The 21,358-nt window shown below is 40.8% G+C and overlaps 1 protein-coding gene and 1 pseudogene across 1 annotated transcript in view; both read left to right on the forward strand.

Moving 5' to 3' along the window:
• The first annotated feature begins 608 nt into the window (after nt 1-608).
• LOC129819450 (carnitine O-acetyltransferase-like) lies at nt 609-11,766 on the forward strand (annotated as a pseudogene).
• A 2,145-nt stretch (nt 11,767-13,911) lies between these two features.
• Nucleotides 13,912-21,358, forward strand: part of LOC129819561 (lysosomal thioesterase PPT2-A-like) — a 12,213-nt gene continuing 4,766 nt past the window's right edge. The window contains exons 1-6 of the mRNA XM_055875914.1: nt 13,912-14,463; nt 16,187-16,340; nt 17,558-17,653; nt 17,773-17,880; nt 19,786-19,869; nt 21,152-21,236. Coding sequence (XP_055731889.1) covers nt 14,284-14,463; nt 16,187-16,340; nt 17,558-17,653; nt 17,773-17,880; nt 19,786-19,869; nt 21,152-21,236 — 707 coding nt within the window. The 5' untranslated portion in view covers nt 13,912-14,283. The remainder of the gene's footprint in view (nt 14,464-16,186; nt 16,341-17,557; nt 17,654-17,772; nt 17,881-19,785; nt 19,870-21,151; nt 21,237-21,358) is intronic.

A 21,358-nucleotide genomic window follows, 5' to 3' on the forward strand; every position in this document is an offset into this window, starting at 1 on the left:
AGTTACAGTAGCTAGTACAGTTAAAGAATACCATGCTATTTTTTAAGGAGAGTGCACAGTTTTGAACATGAAAAACCAACTAGGCACATTTGGGCAGTCCTAATACAACATTTTTAACAGAAATACAATGGTTCATTGGATCAGTCTAAAATGTTGCACATACACTGCTGCCATCTAGTAGCCAACGTATAAATAGCAGCCGGGCTGGAATAATAGATGATGGCCTTTCTCTTGCATTTCAAAGATGATGGTTACAAAAAAATACAAAAGAATGGTTGTTTTTTTCTTTGTATTATCTTTTACCAGATCTATTGTGTTATATTTTCCTACATTCTTTTCACATTTCCACAAACTTCAAAGCTTTTCACTTCAAATGGTACCAAGAATATCCATATGCTTTGTAGGTTAAAAGTAAAACCTTGAAATCAGCCCTAACCTTTACAGGAAGCCAGAGGCTAGCACTTGAGCAATGTACTGGAATTTTGGGGTTCTAGTCAAGATTCTTGCAGCTGTAATCTGCACTAACTGAAGTTTATTAAGGCTTGTGCCATATTTGGGTAGGCGGAAAGTAGGTCATTCCTGTAATCTAATCTTGAAGTGACAAAAGCATGGAATGGCTTTTCCGTATCACAATTCAATTCTCTATTCTGCTCCCCAAGTGCTTTCAGCTGGACGTGTACAACAGTGACGGCTCCCGGATGACAGAGAGCCAGATCCATGCCCAGCTCCTGTGAATCAGGGCTGAGTCCTGGAAGACGGACAAGGAGCCCATGAGCATCGTGACCAGTGAGCACCGCCAGACCTGCGGCCAGGCCTGCAGCCGCCTGCTCAAAGGTAGACAGATGATAGAACACAGCATTATACTATACATACCCATAAAAATACTTAAAGTATGGGACGTCCAGTGTAGTGGCTTCCTTTCCTCTTTACCATAGCCACTGCCCAAGCCTGAAGCGGGGTTGTTATCGTACGCACACAGTCCACACTCAAAGTTTTCAAACGGCCAAAACAAACACAAAAAATTATTCTCCAATCAACTTAAATCATAGATTACTTGATTTGGAAAATACATAATATGACCTGTCTGTATGGTCAAAAAACTATACCGCTCCCACGTCTAGCAAGTACTCCTCCCCCCGAAGGCCCAACTTCCTGCCTTTATCCTAACACACTTAAGTACAGTACAATGAAACAATGAATGGGCAAAGAGGGGGGCCAAAAACAAAGTTACACTAACAACAAATTACTATATCTCAATCAGGTAAATATAAATCATAAAGGTACGTACCTAATATTTCATCATATACATTCATATTTAATATATTTACACAAATGTACATGGAGCGCTGTATGTTCTGTCTTTTATACAAATATGTCCAAATCGGCTCTAACATCCAGGGTGTGGAATGCAGAGGCACGACACTGTTTTCAAATGCTAGGTCTCTGAAGTCCGAAAAGTAATTTTGTATTACCTTCAGTAAGGACTTAGGGCGATTGTTCGATCAGTGCTTCACCTCTTAACCTTTCTTTCATGTTCTACACATATAAATTGAACAAGTCAGTGCGAGCGATTGAGAAGGGACTTTTCACCTTGTGTCTGGACTCTCCAGTCATGAGATCCTCAGATGATCGGTATGAGCCATGTTCTTCTCTCTTTCTCCTCCACCCGCGCTCTATTGGTTAAGAGTGTTGGGCCAGTAATCGATAGTTTGCTGGGTCAAATCCCCGAGCAGACAAGGTAAAAATCTGTCGTTCTGCCCCTAAGCAAGACAGTTAACCCGCTGTTCCCCATCCAATGAAGACGTGAATGTCGATTATGGCAGCCCCCCGCACCTCTCTGATTCAGAGGGGTTGGGTTAAATGCGGAAGACACATTTCAGTTGAATGCATTCAGTTGTACAACTGACTAGGTCTCCCCCCTTTCCCTTTTCCCTAATTTCTCCAGGGTCCCCGCCAATAACTCTCAGAGGGTGTCTCTGGGGGAGTGGGACATGCCAAACAATTATTTCCAATTCACATGTATAATACACACTTGTACATGTATGAAATAGGACAAATGTAAGCACCCTCCTAATTATTGTTGTTCTGTATTTTCTCTCCATTTCCTCTTCTCTTCAATTATTTATACAACCAAATTATTATTATTTCACCCATCCTTTGTTACTATTTTTGTAATTGCTGTACAGTATGAATTATTTTTGCTCATTTACATTTGACACACCAGGGACTTGTTGAGCACTTCATTGGTTACGTCTGACTGATGTGTTTTTGGATTATGAGATGAATTAGTCATGCCGTTCTATGTTACTTTGACCTTGACTGACAGGCACTCCAGTCGCATGGCAGCTCAAATCCTGCGTGGGGGCGGGACACACTTGAACAGCGGCAATCGTTGGTTTGACAAAACACTCCAGGTGAGTGGAGCAGTGCAATTAACCGAATGACCAACCAATCATAGATCACATTTCGCAGAAGTACTTTATAAATAGTGTCTTGTTAGCCCTTATGGGCTGGGCACCAAATGGTGTATGAGACTGAAATAAAATCAATCAATCAGCAAAGAAGTTCATGGACTGAGCAACAGTTGTTGGTAAATGAATGAATTATCTTTCTCTTCCACTATTCCTCCCTCTCTCCTAGTTTGTGGTGGGTGAGGATGGCTCATGGGGGCTTCTGTATGAGCAGGCCACGGCTGAAGGTCCACCAATAGCTACTCTTCTGGATCACATTCTACAATACTGGTCCGATAACACAGGGGAAGGTCTCATTTACTTCTGCTGCATCACTTGCTCATTTACATACAGTATTCACCTCAGTTTCTCAAGATTGCAAAAAAATGTGTAGTTGAGGCTTATGAGAAGAGAAACAATGAGTCAAACAATAAAAAACACTCACAAACACACACACACAATTCCAATTAACATTTATCCTTGGTCTTCTCTCTTCAGTAAGAAACCTGACCCAAAGAAAACCCCTTTGATCCCACTTCAGATGCCCAAGAAGCTTTACTTCAACATTGACTGTGAGATGAGCAGAGATGTCGAGCATGCCAATGATAAGGAAACACTCAGCCTCTGTGTAGTCGATGTTTGCTTTGCTATGAAATTCAACACTGCTCTGAACTGAAATGAAAGTTACACGGACCAAAGCAAATGGAGGCGTGTAAACACGATTATCTGCCCTCAGTGTTGGTTTAAACACGGTCAGAGGCGTAAGACGGCTCTGGTTGGCTTTAGTGCCCCCTAACCTCCTTATTCTATTTTAAGTAATTGTTTGTGATCCTGAGCTGGCTGTGTTATCCTGGGTTCAGACCATGTGCTGCCATCCTGTGGCCAAACTGACAACTGTCGATACATTTGTATCCCATTAGAGTGAAGATTCATCTTTATAATTTGAATTGAACAGCCAACCTGGGCCCGTATACATGAGGTGTCTCAGAGCAAGAAAGCAGATTTTGGATCATGGCCATTCATTATAATCTACAAGGCAAAAACTGATCCTAGATCAGCACTTCCACATTGATGCTTTATTCATGGGATTTGAATTTGTCATTTTAATTTTGCCATACTTTTCCCCCCAGACTGATCAACGACCTGGATATCCGGTGCTTCAACTTTCAGAGGTTTGGGAAGGAGTTGCCTAAACGGCACAACCTGAGTCCCACCTCCTTCATCCAGGTGGCGCTGCAGCTGGCCTACTACAAGTGAGCTCATAGGAATCACTTACAAAGGGCATTCAGCCTCAAACCAGGATACTGTATGCAATAATAAGGATAATATCTGTGCAGTTGGTGTTGTTTTCACACTTTTGTGGTACTGATTTTCATAGACGTGCTAGTAAATGTTCATACAAGAAGCATTATATTCTCATAGTAAATAAATGAGACAATATATGTTCTTGGCAGCCAACTTTCGGAAAATGTGGAATATCTGCATTTTCAAATCAAAACTTTTCTGTAAATGAATTGTGATTAGCAGAAATTATTTTGTCCATATCCAATATCTGAATTGCTTTCAGTACGACAGAACGTTGTGCAACATTGAATTCAACTGAAACGGTACTGTACTGAACATCCGGTTTAAAAACGATGTGATTATGGTGGTCCCAAAGGGAAGTAACTATATGGTGTGCTGGATGAGTTTTGCGATTTCAGATGGTCACACCCATATTGATAAGGCCATACCTCAGCACACTCACCAAATGGGAGCAAGCATACCTTAAAGGCTGTCAAAGATTAATGTGCGCCGTTTTGGGGAAACGGGTCATTCCGTTCAAAGCGTCACGGAACGTAGCAAACGTTGAAGCAAACTGAACGCACCCCTGCGTTCTCCTTCTCTCCATCAGAGTTCACAATGAGGTCTGTGCCTCCTGTGATATCGCCTCCCAAAGGATGTTTCGAGGGGGCCGCACAGACTACATCCGCTCTCCCACCAATCAAATGCTCAAGTTTGTGCTTGCCTTTGACGACCCCACTATCTCGGTGAGAATCATACTCAGGGCTTGACATGTCCTTTGGACAAGTGGGAGAGGAAGCTCCGGTGAGTTAAAAAGTGCTCTATAACACTATTTTGACATCATTGTACGATGCAAGGAATCACTTTACAAAATAAAATGGATGTCATAAGGTGAATGCACCAATTTGTAAGTCGCTCTGGATAAGAGCGTCTGCTAAATGACTTAAATGTAAATGTAATGTAAAATGCATTATTATTTGCATATTCAATCCTACAACACTGCCCCTTTAAGGCGCTCCTGAAGGGTGGTTGGGCCCTCTTACTACCTATAAAATATTGCAAAATTACAATTACAACCAAATACTTTATGTCTTTATAAAAGAATTCCCTCATTCAATGAATTAGGGATCAAATGGCTACTTCAAAGCAAGGTAACTAACTAAGGCATGTTAATCTATAACCTAAAATATTCAGATGATCTATTAACAGCATGAGGTATTTGTCAATTAGGCTAGAATATTTGTCACAATGTTGAATAGAGTGGAATCACACCTTTCCAATGGTGTCAGGGTTATTTCTCAAGTCCCATTATGGAGCACTTGAGAGATAGTTTTACAATAGGAGTATGTCGTATTGGTTTACAGTACCTTTGGAAAGTATTCAGACCCCTTGAATTTTTCCACATTTTGTTACGTTACAGCCTTGTTCTAAAATGGTTTAAATTAAACAATTTCCTCAGCAATCTACACACAATACCCAATAATGACAAACCGACATTTTTGCAAATGTATTAAAAACAAAAAACAGATACTTTATTTACGTAAGCATTCAGATCCTTTGCTATGAGACTTGAAATTGAGCTCTGGTGCATCCTGTTTCCATTTATCATCATTGAGATGTTAATACAACTAGATTGGAGTCCACCTGTGGTAAATTCAATTTATTGGGCATGATTTGGAAAGGCACACACCTGTTTAAATAATGTCCCACAGTTGACAGTGCATTACAGAGCAAAAACCAAGACTTGAGGTCGAAGTAATTGTCCATAGAGCTCCGAGACAGGATTGTGTCAAGGCACAGATCTGGGAACGGGTACCAAAAAATGGCTGCAGCACTGAACGTCCCCAAGAACACAGTGGCCTCCATCATTCTTAAATGGAAGAAGATTGGAACCACCAAGACTCTTCCAAAAGCTGGCCGCCAAGCCAAACTGATCAATCGGGGAAGAAGGGCCTTGGTCAGGGAGGTGACCAAGAACACGATGGTCACTGTGACAGAGCTCTAGAGTTCCTCTGTGGAGATGGGAGGACCTTCCAGAAAGACAACCATCCCTGCAGCACTCCACCAATTAGGCCTTTATGGTAGAGTGGCCAGACCGAAGCCACTCCTCAGTAAAAGACACATGACAGCCCGCTTGGAGTTTGCGAAAAGGCACCTAAAGACTCTCAGATCACGAGAAACAAGATTCTCCGGTCTGATGAGACCAAGATTCAACTCTTTAGCCAGAATACCAAGCGTCACGTCTGTAGGAAACCTAGCACCATCCCTACGGTGGAGCATGGTGCTGGCAGCACTATGCTGTGAGGATGTTTTGCAGCTGCAAGGACTGGGAGACTAGACAGGATTGAGGCAAAGATGAACGGAGCAAAGTACAGAGAACCTGTTCCAGAGCGCTCAGGACCTCAGACTGGGGCAAAGGTTCACCTTTCAACAGGACAACGACCCTAAGCACACAGCCAAGACAAAGCAGGAGTGGCTTCGGGACAAGTCTCGGAATGTCCTTGTGTGGCCCAGCCAGAGCCCAGACTTGAACCTGATTGAACATCTCTGGAGAGACCTGAAAACAGCTGTGCAGCAACGCTCCCCATCCAACCTGACTGCACTTGAGAACTGCTTGCATGCTCGTTACCACTCCACTATGTCTCCACGTCATGGCTTTTGAGCCATCAGTACAGATACCAACACATCTTGACCAACAAAGTTTATTTGATGTCACAAAGCTGTCCAGTACATTTTTTAAAATCCTCTCATGTCGTCCTGGTTTCCAGTGGTTTGCAGAAGAGGATGTCTTCCTAAATTGACCCCCCATAAACGTAATGGACATATACGAGGAGCTGTGCCAGGCCCGCCACGTCTATTGACTCATCCAGCTATAACGCACACACAGTTGAAGTCGGAAATTTACATAAGCCTTAGCCAAATAAATTTTAACTCAGTTTTTCACAATTCCTGACGTTTAATCCTCGTAAAAATTCCCTGTCTTTGGTCAGTTAGGATCACCACTTTATTTTAAGAATGTGAAATGTCAGAATAATAGTAAAGAGTGATTTATTTCAGCTTTTTATTTCTTTCATCACATTCCCAGTGGGTCAGAAGATTACAGACACTCAATTGGTATCTGGTAGCATTGCCTTTAAATTGTTTAACCTGGGTCAAATGTTTCGGGTAGCCTTCCACAAGCATCCCACAATAAGTTGGGTGAATTTTGGCCCATTCCTCCTGACAGAGCTGGTGTAACTGAGTCAGGTTTGTAGGCCTCCTTGCTCACACACGCTTTTTCAGTTCTGCCCACAAATTTTCTATAGGCTTGAGGTCAGGGCTTTGTGATGGCCACTCCAATACCTTGACTTTGTTGTCCTTAAGCCATTTGCCACAACTTGGTATGCTTGGGGTCATTGTCCATTTGGAAGACCCATTTGCCACCAAGCTTTAAATTCCTGACTGGTGTCTTGAGATGTTGCTTCAATATATCCACATACTTTTCCTTCCTCATGATGTGCACCAGTCCCTCCTGTAGCAAAGCACCCCCACAACATGATGCTGCCACCCTGTTCTTCACGGTTGGGATGGTGTTCTTCCGCTTGAAAGCCTCCCCTTTTTCCTCCAAACATATCGATGGTCATTACGGCCAAACAGTTCTATTTTTGTTTCATCAGACCAGAGGACATTTCTCCAAAAAGTACGATCTTTGTCCCCATGTGCAGTTGCAAATCGTAGTCTGGCTTTTTTATGGCGGTTTTGGAGCAGTGGCTTCTTCCTTGCGGAGCGGCTTTTCAGGTTTTGTCAATATTGGACTCGTTTTATTGTGGATATAGAAACTTTTGTACCTATTTCCTCCAGCATCTTCACAAGGTCCTTTGCTGTTGTTCTGGGATTGATTTGCACTTTTCGCACCAAAATACGTTCATCTCTAGGAGATAGAACGCATCTCCTTCCTGAGCGGAATGACGGCTGCGTGGTCCCATGGTGTTTATACTTGCGTACTATCGTTTGTATAGATGAACGTGGTACCTTCAGGCGTTTGGAAATCGCCCCCAGGGATGAACCAGACTTGTGGAGGTCTACCATTTTTTTTCTGAGGTCTTGGCTGATTTCTTTTGATTTTCCAATGATGTCAAGCAAAGAGGCACTGAGTTTGAAGGTAGGCCTTGAAATACATCCACAGATACACCTCCAATTGACTCACATGATGTCAATTAGCCTATCAAAAGCCATGACTAAAGCCATGACTTCATTTTCTGGAATTTTCCAATCTGTTTAAAGGCACAGTCAACTTAGTGGATGTAAACTTCTGACCCACTGGAATTGTGATACAGAGAGTTATAAGTGAAATAATCTGTCTGTAAACAATTGTTGGAAAAATGTATTGTGTCATGCACAAAGTAGATGTCCTAACCAACTTGCCAAAACTATAGTTTGTTAACAAGACATTTGTGGAGTGGTTGAAAAACGAGTTTTAATGACTCCAACCTAAGTGTATGTAAACTTCCGACTTCAACTGTAATTCACTGGCTTGTATGTGAAGCAGTAATTGTTTCAAAACATCTCCTGCCATGTCACTGATGCGTCGTGAAACAGTGTTGTTTGATGAAGGAATTGTGTGTATAGTTTTTTTGTACTTTTCCGCCAGCATTGTCTCAGCCATATCCATTGCAGCAGGAAGAATTAAGTCCTCCACAATAGTATGGGGCTTGCCTGTCCTAGCCACTTGGTAGCTCACTATATTTTATTTATTTATTTTATTTTACCGTTATTATACCAGGTAAGTTGACTGAGAACACGTTCTCATTTGCCACAACGACCTGGGGAATAGTTACAGGGGAGAGGAGGGGGATGAATGAGCCAATTGTAAGCTGGGGATGATTAGGTGGCCATGATGGTTTGAGGGCCTGATTGGGAATTTAGCCAGGACACCGGGGTTAACACCCCTACTCTTACGATAAGTGCCATGGGATCTTTAATGACCTCAGAGAGTCAGGACACCCGTTTAACGTCCCATCCGAAAGACGGCACCCTACACAGAGGCAGTGTCCCCAATCACTGCCCTGACTATATAAGACGCTTCTAGCCCCTTCTTATTAATGGTATCTGTTGCTTTTATACATGTCTTACTACTCAAAAGTAATCTTTATTCTCGGTCAAAAACTGCCATGGCTAATTTTTCAAATTGTCATGTTTCGTTTCTAAATGTCTGCACAAAAGTGAAGGTTTCCCACGAGAAAGTAACGGTTAATGTGATTGGATTTTAATTATTTGAATAGGATACCTGTCTTTGACATTGTTGTTATTTTGCTGAACACTAGATGGTTTAATTTAATTTTTGGCAGTGAAACAAGGCTACTCAGGCAAAAATAAAAAATAAATACACGCCCAAATGTATATCCCAGTTGGAAAATATAAATGTACTGTTTGAAAATGAGAGGAAAATGAAAAATGTAAAAGAAAAAAATATTTTTTATAATAAAAAAAAAAATGTGAATCACATTTTTGTTTGGCGTACCCCCTAATGCATTGCGCGTACCCCTGGGGGTTCTGTCATGGAAAGAGCAGGTGTTCCTAATGTTTTGTACACTCAGTGTCTAAATGGGCTCCTAGCCGCTCATGCAAAATACTTTCTGTGCCTAACACTAAAACAGAAACAAAATAATATAAATATCAAAATAGAAATGTTTTTATCAAACCCAATAAAAACTAGTAAATAAAGTCTGAAAACTAACAAACTAAACTGAATTTGAAATGAAAATCTAAAAACGGGTAGATATTTAAACTTTTTTTTAATAGAAAATCACAAAACTATAATAACCTTGCCTGGCATACAATGTATTAGTTTAAGTTCAATGAGACTGTCTAGCCAGCTAGAGGAAGAGTGCATTTTGTACAGAATTTGACCCTATATGACAGTGTACAATCTAGGCATTGTTCCAATTGTATTTTGATTTTCACAATGGGTGCAGATTGCATAGAGCAAAATAATGGAGTCAATAGAAGCAATCTTAGCTTTGTGATTGAGCCCTTATATCAGAATAGTGTCGACAGTACTGGAGTAGGACTGAGTTATAAAGTTGCTAAACATTTTGCTTACAAAGTTTTGGATCTGCAAGTACACTGAACAAAAATATAAACGCTACATGTAAGTGTTAGTCCCATGTTTCATGAGCTGAAATATAAGATCCCAGAAATGTTCCATCTGCACAAAAAGCTTATTTCTCAAACATTTTGTGCACAAATGTTACATCCCTATTAGCAAGCAGTTCTCCTTTGCCAAGATAATCCATCCACTTGACAGGTGTGGCATATAAAGTAGATGATTAAACAGCATGGTCATTACACAGGTGCACCTTGGGCTGGGGACAGTAAAAGGCCACTCTAAAATGTGCCATTTTGTCACACAACACAATGCCACAGATGTTTTAAGGGAGTGTGCAATTGACATGCTGACTGCAAGAATGTCCACAAACTGTTGCCAGAGAATTGAATGTTCATTTCTCTACCATAAGCCACCTCCAACGTCATTTTAAAGAATTTGGCAGTACCTACAACCAGCCTCACAACCGCAAACCACGTGTAACCATGCCAGCCCAGGAGTTCCACATCCGGCTCCTTCACTTGCGGGATCGTCTGAGACCAGCCACCTGATGAAACTGTGGGTTTGCACAACCCAAGAATTTCTGCACAAACCGTCAGAAACCGTCTCAGGGAAGCTCATCTGCGTGCTCGTCATCCTCACCAGGGTCTTGACTTGACTGTAGTTTGGCGTCGTAACCAACTTCAGTGGGCAAATGCTCACCTTTGATGTCCACTGGCACGCTGGAGAAGTGTGCTCTTCACGGATTAATCCTGGTTTCAATTGTACCGAGCAGATGACAGACAACGTGTATGGCGCCGTGTGGAAGAGCGGTTTGCTGATGTCAACGTTGTGAACAGAGGGCCCCATGGTGGAGTTATGGTATGGGCAGGCATAACCTACGGACAACTAACACAATTGCATTTTATCAATGGCAATTTGAATGCACAGAGATAATGTGACGAGATCCTGAGGCCCATTGTCGTGTCATTCATCAGCCGCAATCACCTCCTGTTTCAGCATGATAAGCCCAACCCCATGTCGCAAGGATCTGTACAGAATTTTTGGAAGCTGAAAATGTCCCAGCTGGCCTGCATACTCACTATACATGTCACCCATTGAGCATGTTTGGGATGCTCTGGATCGACGTGTACCAGTTCCCGCCAGTATCCAGAAACTTCGCACAGGCATTGAATAGGAGTGGGACAACGTTTACAGGCCACAATCAACAGCCTGGTCAACTCTATGTGAAGAAGATGTGTCGCGCTGCAAAAGGCAAATGGTGGTCACACCAGATACTGACTGGTCTTCTGATCCAAACCCCTGCCTTTTTAAAAAGGTTATCTGTTATCTGCATCCAACAGATGCATATCTATTCCCAGTCATGTGAAATCCATAGATTAGGGCCTAATTTAATGTATTTCAGTTGACTGATTTCCTTATATGAACTGTAACTCAGTAAAATCTTTGAAATTGTTGGATGTTATATATATGTGTGTGTTAAAGTATTTCATTTTTTTTTATTGGTTATCAACACCTCATTTGTGGTTTATCATTTTCAGATCATTTGCAAGACACACATTTAGGAAACTATTGTGCATAGCAATTTAAAGTAAAGGAATAGTTTGATCAGTAACTGCAAAACTACATCAGTAAAACTAATTTTTTTAAATTATGTGAAAGTAACTTTATACCTTGTCTTCCTTCTTCTCCCCAACTTCTAAACTACATTAAAACCCCCTACACTAGGTGCCTACAAACATGGACATTGTGATGTGTTTTGAACCTCTCGTTCCCGACGGATATGCTGTGTGCGACAACCCCCAGTCTGACCATGTCCACTTCTCCATAACAGCCTTCAACTGCTGTGTGGAAACCCAGGCTGAGACACTGGCCGCCACACTGCACAGTACCCTCTGCCAGCTCCAGGAGCTACTGCAGCCTACTGTATATCGCTGTGCTGTCTGACACAACAGGGGTATATTCATCAGACACCAAATATAAGAAAAGAGACAAACTGGGAGGTACTACCAGGTCTTGTCCAATAAGAAACGCTCATTTTTGTTTTCCGTTGCAAAGCGCTTTAAAATGTGTTCAGTTGTGTGCCCTAATGAATATAACCCAGGAATGCTGTGGAAAACATCTGAGTCAGAGGTATATGTGGCCTATGTTGTATGTGCTAAATTTGATGCTAGGTTTAAGCTACTGATTGTACTTAAGGGCAATTGAGTACTACTGTTAGGACACTTTTGTGTACCTACTTAAGGAGAATCTAAAGCCATAAGAATGTACTTTATAAGCTAGGTTTGTCTTGCTAGAGGTTTGTAATGCTTTATTGACATGCCATGAGAGGATTTATTTGACTGAATGGTAGGTATCTTTCTTTAATGCCATCTCATGGGATGATTTGACTGTATGGTAGGTATCTTTCTTTAATGCCATCTCATGGGATGATTTATTTGACTGTATGGTAGGTATCTTTCTTTAATGCCATCTCATGGGATGATTTGACTGTATGGTAGGTATCTTTCTTTAATGCCTTCTCATGGGATGATTTGACTGAATGGTAGGTATCTTTCTTTAATGCCATCTCATGGGATGATTTATTTGACTGTATGGTAGGTATCTTTCTTTAATGCCATCTCATGGGATGATTTACTTGACTGTATGGTAGGTATCTTTCTTTAATGCCATCTCATGGGATGATTTGACTGTATGGTAGGTATCTTTCTTTAATGCCTTCTCATGGGATGATTTGACTGAATGGTAGGTATCTTTCTTTATTGCCATCTCATGGGATGATTTATTTGACTGTATGGTAGGTATCTTTTTTTAATGCCATCTCATGGGATGATTTATTTGACTGTATGGTAGGTATCTTTCTTTAATGCCATCTCATGGGATGATTTATTTGACTGTATGGTAGGTATCTTTCTTTAATGCCATCTCATGGGATGATTTGACTGTATGGTAGGTATCTTTCTTTAATGCCATCTCATGGGATGATTTATTTGACTGTATGGTAGGTATCTTTCTTTAATGCCATCTCATGGGATGATTTGACTGTATGGTAGGTATCTTTCTTTAATGCCATCTCATGGGATGATTCGACTGTATGGTAGGTATCTTTCTTTAATGCCATCTCATGGGATGATTTATTTGACTGTATGGTAGGTATCTTTCTTTAATGCCATCTCATGGGATGATTTGACTGTATGGTAGGTATCTTTCTTTAATGCCATCTCATGGGATGATTTGACTGTATGGTAGGTATCTTTCTTTAATGCCATCTCATGGGATGATTTGACTGTATGGTAGGTAACTTTCTTTAATGCCATCTCATGGGATGATTTGACTGTATGGTAGGTATCTTTCTTTAATGTCATCTCATGGGATGATTTGACTGTATGGTAGGTATCTTTCTTTAATGCCATCTCATGGGATGATTTGACTGTATGGTATCTAATACCATCTGGCATCCTGTTTGCTGCAATGCTTTTGCAGTCAATGAGAATGCCTGTCAACTGTCCATGACTTATTCATTTTGTGGGTAGATTCTTGAAAAAGGACCAAATGTTAACATGCCGATATCTACATGAAGCTTTAGCTGGTACTCCCGAGTATTGTTGCTGAGCATCCCCTGCTTGCACCATTGGATGCATCAGCTCTATGGCATGGTGGTTCTTCCTGTGCTTTTGTAATGCAATTCCTAGTATTCACTTTGAAATGTCATGTCATTCAGCGTTTTTGTTCAGCAGAGCGTCAATTCATGCCACAGCTTGTCCTGTTTTTTTGTGTGTGATTGGAACAAATACAATTCAATTCTACTTCTACGATCCAGCTTGTCCTGTTTTGTTAGTAAAGACCATTTTAAATGGAAATACTGTGTTGAAAATTTGATTTTGTGGGTGAGCAAAATAGTAACCGAGTGAGACATAATTCAGTACTTGTATTTTGGTATAATGACCAGGCCTTGTCTACATCTGGAACATTCAGCAGATCTTGAAATATCATTTGAGTATGTCCTGACTGTGAACTGCAACCCCGTTTACAATGGATATGTTGTCCCAAGTGTGTTCATTTGGGAAAAGGTGCATTCTGTATTTTTTCACTTTGAGGAGCTATGGAAACCGGAAATTACTTCATGTGGTCTCGCGTCTTTGATCACGAACCGGAACAAACAAACGAAGCAAATGTCAAGCGGTGTTGTGATTAAGCAGCGCCAGTCATATGCAGACATTCAGCATGGGTGTTCGTTTAATTTAAAACAGGATCTATGAAGGGGAATAAGAGTACAGAGTAGCACATGCGATATCAATTGTATGTATTTGTAACATTTGTCTAAAGAAAAGGGAATACCGCCAAAGCAAGCAACAATATTGTAACCGGATTCGTAGGACATTGTGTACAACAGTGTAAGATATTTTAGTATTCGTTATTTGTTTGTTTTTACCGATATTTTATGTGTTTTTTTTTAGAATAACTATGAAAGGGCCCTCTTATGCAGTCTCTAGTCGAAGGAGGAGTGGTGCGACAAGGCTGTTGTGGTCACTGTTTGGTGCATGCCTTGTTGCTGCAGTCATCGGGTACAAACCGGTGGTCATAGTTCATGGGTTGTTCGACAGCTCTGGGGAATTTGTGGAATTGCTTCGATTCATCAATCAGGTGAGTGTTTTGAAAATATATCACCACGGTCCACAAATCTAGCTAAAGAAAATGTGCTTATGGGTCATAACGAACGCCTGTTAGGCTATGTGACTACAGAACAGATCTGGCAGGTTGAGTTATGTAGACTGTATGTGTAAGGCCCATACCATCATCTTAAACTGTCAATCTTTGGGTAATTTCCATGTTTGTACATGTTGTTTCCATTGTGCTTCTGGAAGCTGGGCGCGCGCCTCAGTTTACTCATACCAAACATTACTGCGGTCTGCTTGAGAATAGCAGGAGACTACTGGGTTTTATGAGAACTTTGGTCGCTAACGTTACAATGTTTCCATTTTCGTTAGGGCTAGTGCAAGTGTCATGTCACCTTGTTATTTTATGAAGGCTATATTTAAGCAATAAGGCCCGAGGTGTGCTATATGGCCAATATACCACGGCTAAGGGCAGTTCTTAACCACGACGCAACTTGGCGTGCATGGATACAGCAAATACATACAGTCGTGGTATACTGACCATATACCATAAACCCCCGTGAGGCCGTATTGCTATTAAACTGGTTACCAATATAATTAGAGCAGTACAAATCTTTTTTTGTTGTCATACCCATCTGCTATAAACTGGGTGGTTCGAGCCCTGAATGCTGACAGACAGTTTATAATAGCAATAAGGCAACTCTGAGGTTTGTGATATGGTCAATATACGACGGCTGTATCCATGCACTCCGCTTTTCCCCTCGTGCCTTATTGCTTAAATATACCACGGCTGTCAGCCAATCAGCATTCAGGGCTCGAACCACCCCGTTTATAATATGAAATCAGCTGTTTGTCACCAGTCTTATCAGCTGAGTTCTTCATGAATACTGGGGAAATAGGCTGTTGATTGTTGCCAGATTGCAGAGCAAAATGTTCCTGGCATAACTTTGCCTAATCACCCCTGGCCTTGGTGTGTGCGCACAAGAAAACAATCTTCAGGATTACGATTCTTGGGATCATTTCATTCTCCTTTTTTTTAATGATCAACAATTCATTGAACCCGAAAATACTTACATGGCTCCAGGGGGGAATTTTTTAGCTGACTGTTATAAGATGGGGAGGAGACTAAACAGGATATATGCATGCTCTGGCAGTTTTCAACATAGCAACATCTCATGTGTTTTTCCCCTCTCCTTGAAGATGATCTCTTCTAGGTGGTTCCCCACCCTCTAACCACATTTTATAATGATTACAAAGAGCTTAAATGTCAGAGTGGAAACTACTGTACTGGACAGAAGTTAATATGTAACTTGATGGCAATACACACTGGATTTCAGGTGGGAGAATGTACAAAGCATCACAGGGGTTTTTATATACACTGTGTGGTCCGCTACTTCCAAACTGCCTGACAATCAATATTCGAAACATCACCTTAATAGACTCTTATTAATTAGTAATGTAGTGATACATTTCCAAAGGATAGACTTATGTGATAACACAACAAGCTGAGGCATTTCAACCAATATAAGTAAGTATGCCTGTTTGACCCCTGCTGAAAAACGAATAAGTCTTGGCTTTGTTTTTGTATAATCAATTCTGTCAGTTGAGGCATTATTTTGTCATTTATTAACATAATATTTTCACTCATTTTGTCTGATGCTCCCACACTCCTAGCTTTATAGAACGTTAATTGATGAGGCTCTCTTTGTTATGGTGCTTTAATCTGTCCCGTCCTCATCTTCTTCTGAAAGGCTCACCCAGGAACCAATGTGTCAGTCTTCGACCTGTTTGACCGCAGCTCCAGCCTACAGCCGCTATGGAAACAAGTGGAGGGCTTCAAGGCTGCCATCTATCCCATCATGCAAAACGCTGCAGATGGGGTCCACTTCATCTGCTACTCTCAAGGTTTGGGTGTATAATTTGCATTTGTTTGGTTCCATTTTGAATCTTTTTTTTACGTTTAATTTCACCTCGTGTTTCTACAATGAAATGGGAACGCATGTACAGGTAACTGACTACTGGAAACACTTGGAAATGAAAGTAAATGAGGGATACAAAGAATATTGAAAGCAAACTTCACACAAGTGTGGTTCCTGAGTTAGTTAAGCTTTAGGTCATGTATGAAATTGCTGGATGGGCCATTATTTTGGCTAGCATGGCTATGCCCCCATCCACAGGGCACGAGTGGTCACTGAGCAGTTTGACGAGCATGAAAATGATGTAAACCATATGCCATGGACGTCTTACACTTCAGCTCCACTGTACACGCCATGTTGCTTTGCCATCAGTGTCGCGTCAATGCGACGTTCTACCTGCTACACAGAGTTGATGTTTTGAGAGCAGAGGGGGAGAGCTTCTTTATTCTATTTTCCCCTACTGTACCACATTCATATATTGTGCGTAAGTACAATAGCTTTGGTTCAGTTTTTCGCAAAGACTCATTCAATTGTTGCTGGTGGTTGTCCTCTAATTATCCCAGTAACATTGTGAACATAGTCAATGTAGCTAGCTAGCTAGCTAGAGTTTCTGCTAGTAGCTTCTTGACTTCATAGATCTTAGTAAAATAACCAGTGGTGTATAGACGAGGCCATATGCAACCAAAATTAACTTTATTTTCAACTTTATTTTTCATTACTTCAAGATTGAATGAACACACTCTTTGGCTATAGAGAATTGAACATCTGCATTTCTTGAGCTTGGAAGCTGCAATTGGATGTGATACAACGCGAGCGCAACACGGGCAGTATAGCAGCTTTCATTGATTTCAAAGGCTGCATTCCCTCAATGGCTGATGGCAATGCCGGACGCCCCATGGCTGTAGTGTAGCAGGGCCATCGGTCACCAGATCTCAACCCAATGGAACACTTATGGCAGATTCTGGAATGGCGCCTGAGACTGCGTTTTCCACCACCATAAACAAAACGAAAAATACCATAATTTGCTGTGGAAGAATGGTGTCTGATCCCTCCAACAGAGTTCCAGACACTTGTAGAATATATGCCAAGGAGCATTGAATGAGTTCTGGCTCGTGGTGGCCCAATACCCTATTATTACACTTTATGTTGGTGTTGCCTCTATTTTGGCATTTACCTGTATTTACCGCCACTCTCATTCTGTTCCAGGTGGACTGATTTGCAGAGGGATCCTATCTACTCTCCCTGATCACAATGTCCACTCCTTCATCTCTCTGTCCTCACCTCAGGCTGGGCAGTATGGAGGTAAGCGTTCACTAGAAGCCATCAACTTGATATTTGTGCTCAACAGCCAACATCATTGTTTGAAACATGCTGAGGCCTGAACTAAACAGAGACTGGTCTTTTCTCTTGTTTCTGTTCAGACACAAACTACCTGAAGTACCTCTTCCCCCAGTTCATGAAGTTCAACCTGTTCCATTTCTGCTACACCTCAGTGGGCCAAAGGATATCTATCTGCAACTTCTGGAAAGGTTAGTAGGCTGAGCAGAGGATTGGGCAATACAAGGGTTGTGGACTCCCTCAACGCTGAAGGTAGAGGGATTTTCTATATCCGATGACCTATGCCACGGGTTTCTCAAGGAGTCAACGTGGATATATTGATTAGAGGTCGACTGATTAATCGGAATGGCCTATTAATTAGGGCCGATTTCAAGTTTTCATAACAATCGGAAATCGGTAATTTTGGATGCCGATTTTGTTTGTTTTGTCTTCTTTTTTTTTTACACCTTTATTTAACTAGGCAAGTCAGTTAAGAACACATTCTTATTTTCAATGACGGCCTAGGAACAGTGGGTTAACTGCCTTGTTCAGGGGCAGAACGACAGATTTTTACCTTGTCGGCTCAGGGATTCAATCTTGCAACCTTACGGTTAACTAGTCCAACGCTCTAACCACCTGCCTCACGAGGAGCCCGCCTGTTACGCGAATGCAGTAAGAAGCCAAGGTAAGTTGCTAGCTAGCATTAAACTTATCTTATAAAAACAATCAATCAATCATAATCACTAGTTATAACTACACACGGTTGATGATATTACTAGTTTATCTAGCGTGTTCTGCGTACCTAACCATAAACATCAATGCCTTTCTTAAAATCAATACACAGAAGTATATATTTTTAAACTTGCATATTAAAAGAAATCCAGGTTAGCAGGCAATATTAACCAGGTGAAATTGTGTCACTCCTCTTGCGTTCATTGCACGCAGTGTCAGGGTATATGCAACAGTTTGGGCCGCCTGGCTCATTGCGAACTAATTTGCCAGAATTTTACATAATTATGACATAACATTGAAGGTTGTGCAATGTAACAGGAATATTTAGACTTATGGATGCCACCTGTTAGATAAAATACGGAACGGTTCCGTATTTCACTGAAAGAATAAACGTTTTGTTTTTGAGATGATAGTTTCTGCATTCGACCATATTAATGACCTAAGGCTCGTATTTATGTGTGTTATTATGTTATAATTAAGTCTATGATTTGATAGAGCAGTCTGACTGATTGATGGTAGGCACCATCAGGCTCGTAAGCATTCATTCAAACAGCACTTTCGTGCTTTTTGCCAGCAGCTCTTCGCAATGCTTCAAGCATTGCGCTGTTTTTGACTTCAAGCCTATCAACTCCCGAGATTAGGCTGGTGTAAACAATGTGAAATGGCTAGCTAGTTAGCGGGGTGCGCTTATAGCGTTTCAAACGTCACTCACTCTGAGACTTGGAGTAGTTGTTCCCCTTGCTCTGCATGAGTAACGCTGCTTCGAAGGTGGCTGTTGTCGATGTGTTCCTGGTTCGAGCCCAGGTAGCGGCGAGGAGAGGGATGGAAGCTATACTGTTACACTGGCAATACTAAAGTGCCTATAAGAACATCCAATAGTCAAAGGTATATGAAATACAAATCGTATAGAGAGAAACAGTCCTATAATAACTACAACCTAAAACTTCTTACCTGGGAATATTGACTGGGAATAAGACTCATGTTAAAAGGAACCCCCGGCTTTCATATGTTCTCATGTTCTGAGCAAGGAACTTAAACGTTAGCTTTCTTACATGGCACGTATTGCACTTTTACTTTCTTCTCCAACACTTTGTTTTTGAATTATTTAAACCAAATTGAACATGTTTCATTATTTATTTGAGACTAAATTGATTTTATTGATGTATTATATTAAGTTAAAGTAAGTGTTCATTCAGTATTGTTGTAATTGTCATTATTACAAATACATTTTAAAAATCTGCCAATTAATCTGTATCGGCTTTTTTTTGGTCCTCCAATAATCGGTATCGGCATTGAAAAATCATAATCGGTCGACCTCTAATATTGATGATATGTGGTTGGAGTTGAAGTTTTTGTTCGACTAAAATGTTTGTTTTCTCTTGCAGACCCCCATCACATGGACATGTACGTGAACAGCAGTGATTATCTGGCTTTATTGAACAGCGAGAGGACAAATCCCAATTCAACAGGTCAGCAACTCTTCCCACATTACTGTGGGTTCTATATTAATCCACTCTTTCAGAGAAGGGTTAGTCTGACTACTCTATTGCTGCTGAGGCAATGTCAGGGGTTGTATTACTCTGGATTTTATAAGAAACCTTTGCTCACTGTACAGCATTGCTGTTATGTAATTACAATGTTATATACAGTGCCTTCAGAAAGTATTCACACCCCTCGACTTTTTCCACATTGTTGTGTTACAGCCGGAATTTAAAATGGATTACATTGAGATGTTGTTGGCACTGGCCTACACACAATACCACACAATGTCATTATATTTTTAATTTCTTTACAAATTAAAAATTGAAAGGTGAAAAGTCTTCAGTAATTATTCAACACATTTCTTATGGCAAGCCTAAATAAATTCACCAGTAAAACATTTGTTTAAAAAGTTGCATGGACTCACTCTGTGTGCAATAAGTGTTTTTAACATGATTTTTGAATGATTACCTCATCTCTGTACCCCACACATACACGTATCTAGGTCCCTCAGTCGAGCAGTGAATTTCAAACACAGATTCGACCTCAAAGACCAGGGAGGTTTTCCAATATCTCACAAAGAAGGGCACCAATTGGTAAATCGGTCAAAATATAAAATAAAAAGCAGACATTGAAATCAAACACAACATATTACTGAGTACCACTCTCCATATATTCAAGCATAGTGGTGGCTGCATCATGTTATGGGTATTCTTGTAATGGTTAAGGACTAGGGAGCATTTCAGGATAAAAAAACAAAACAGAATGGAGCTAAGCACCGTCAGAATCCTAGATGAAAACCTGGCTGTCTGCTTTCCACCAGAATCACAGTTCATACTTAAATCTATGGCAAGACCTGAAAATGGTTGTTTACCAATGATCAACAACCACTTTGACAGAGCTTGAAGAATTTTGAAAATAATCATGGGCAAATGTTGCACAATCCAGGTATGCTAAGCTTGTAGACGTACACAGAAAGACTCACAATTGTAATCGCTGCCAACAGTGATTCTAACATGTATTGTCTCGGGGTAGAATACTTTATGTAAATTAGATATTTCTGTATTTCATTTTCAATACATTTGCAAAAATCTCACACATTATCACTTTATCAGTATGGGGTATTGTGTGTAGATAGGTTAGGGTAAAAAAACAAATGTTATAATCAATTTTGAATTCAGCCTGTAACAACAATGTGGAATAATTCAAGGGGTATGAATCATTTCTGAAGGCAGTGTAGATAGGATGTGATATTATCTCTCTTTCACACAGTGTGGAAGAAGAACTTCCTACGTATCAAGAAGCTGGTCTTAATCGGGGGGCCTGACGATGGAGTCATCACACCTTGGCAGTCCAGGTGACTAGTTCCTCTTTCCTAAAGAGTGTAATATTCTTACTAATCTATATTCTGTTAAAGCATTGTTTCCATTCTATCTGCTTAACAAGATATGTTTTGTTTTAAATGGACACCTCTAAGAA

The sequence above is a fragment of the Salvelinus fontinalis genome, chromosome 22 (assembly GCF_029448725.1).
Source record: "Salvelinus fontinalis isolate EN_2023a chromosome 22, ASM2944872v1, whole genome shotgun sequence".
In the NCBI taxonomy this organism is placed as follows: Eukaryota; Metazoa; Chordata; class Actinopteri; order Salmoniformes; family Salmonidae; genus Salvelinus; species Salvelinus fontinalis.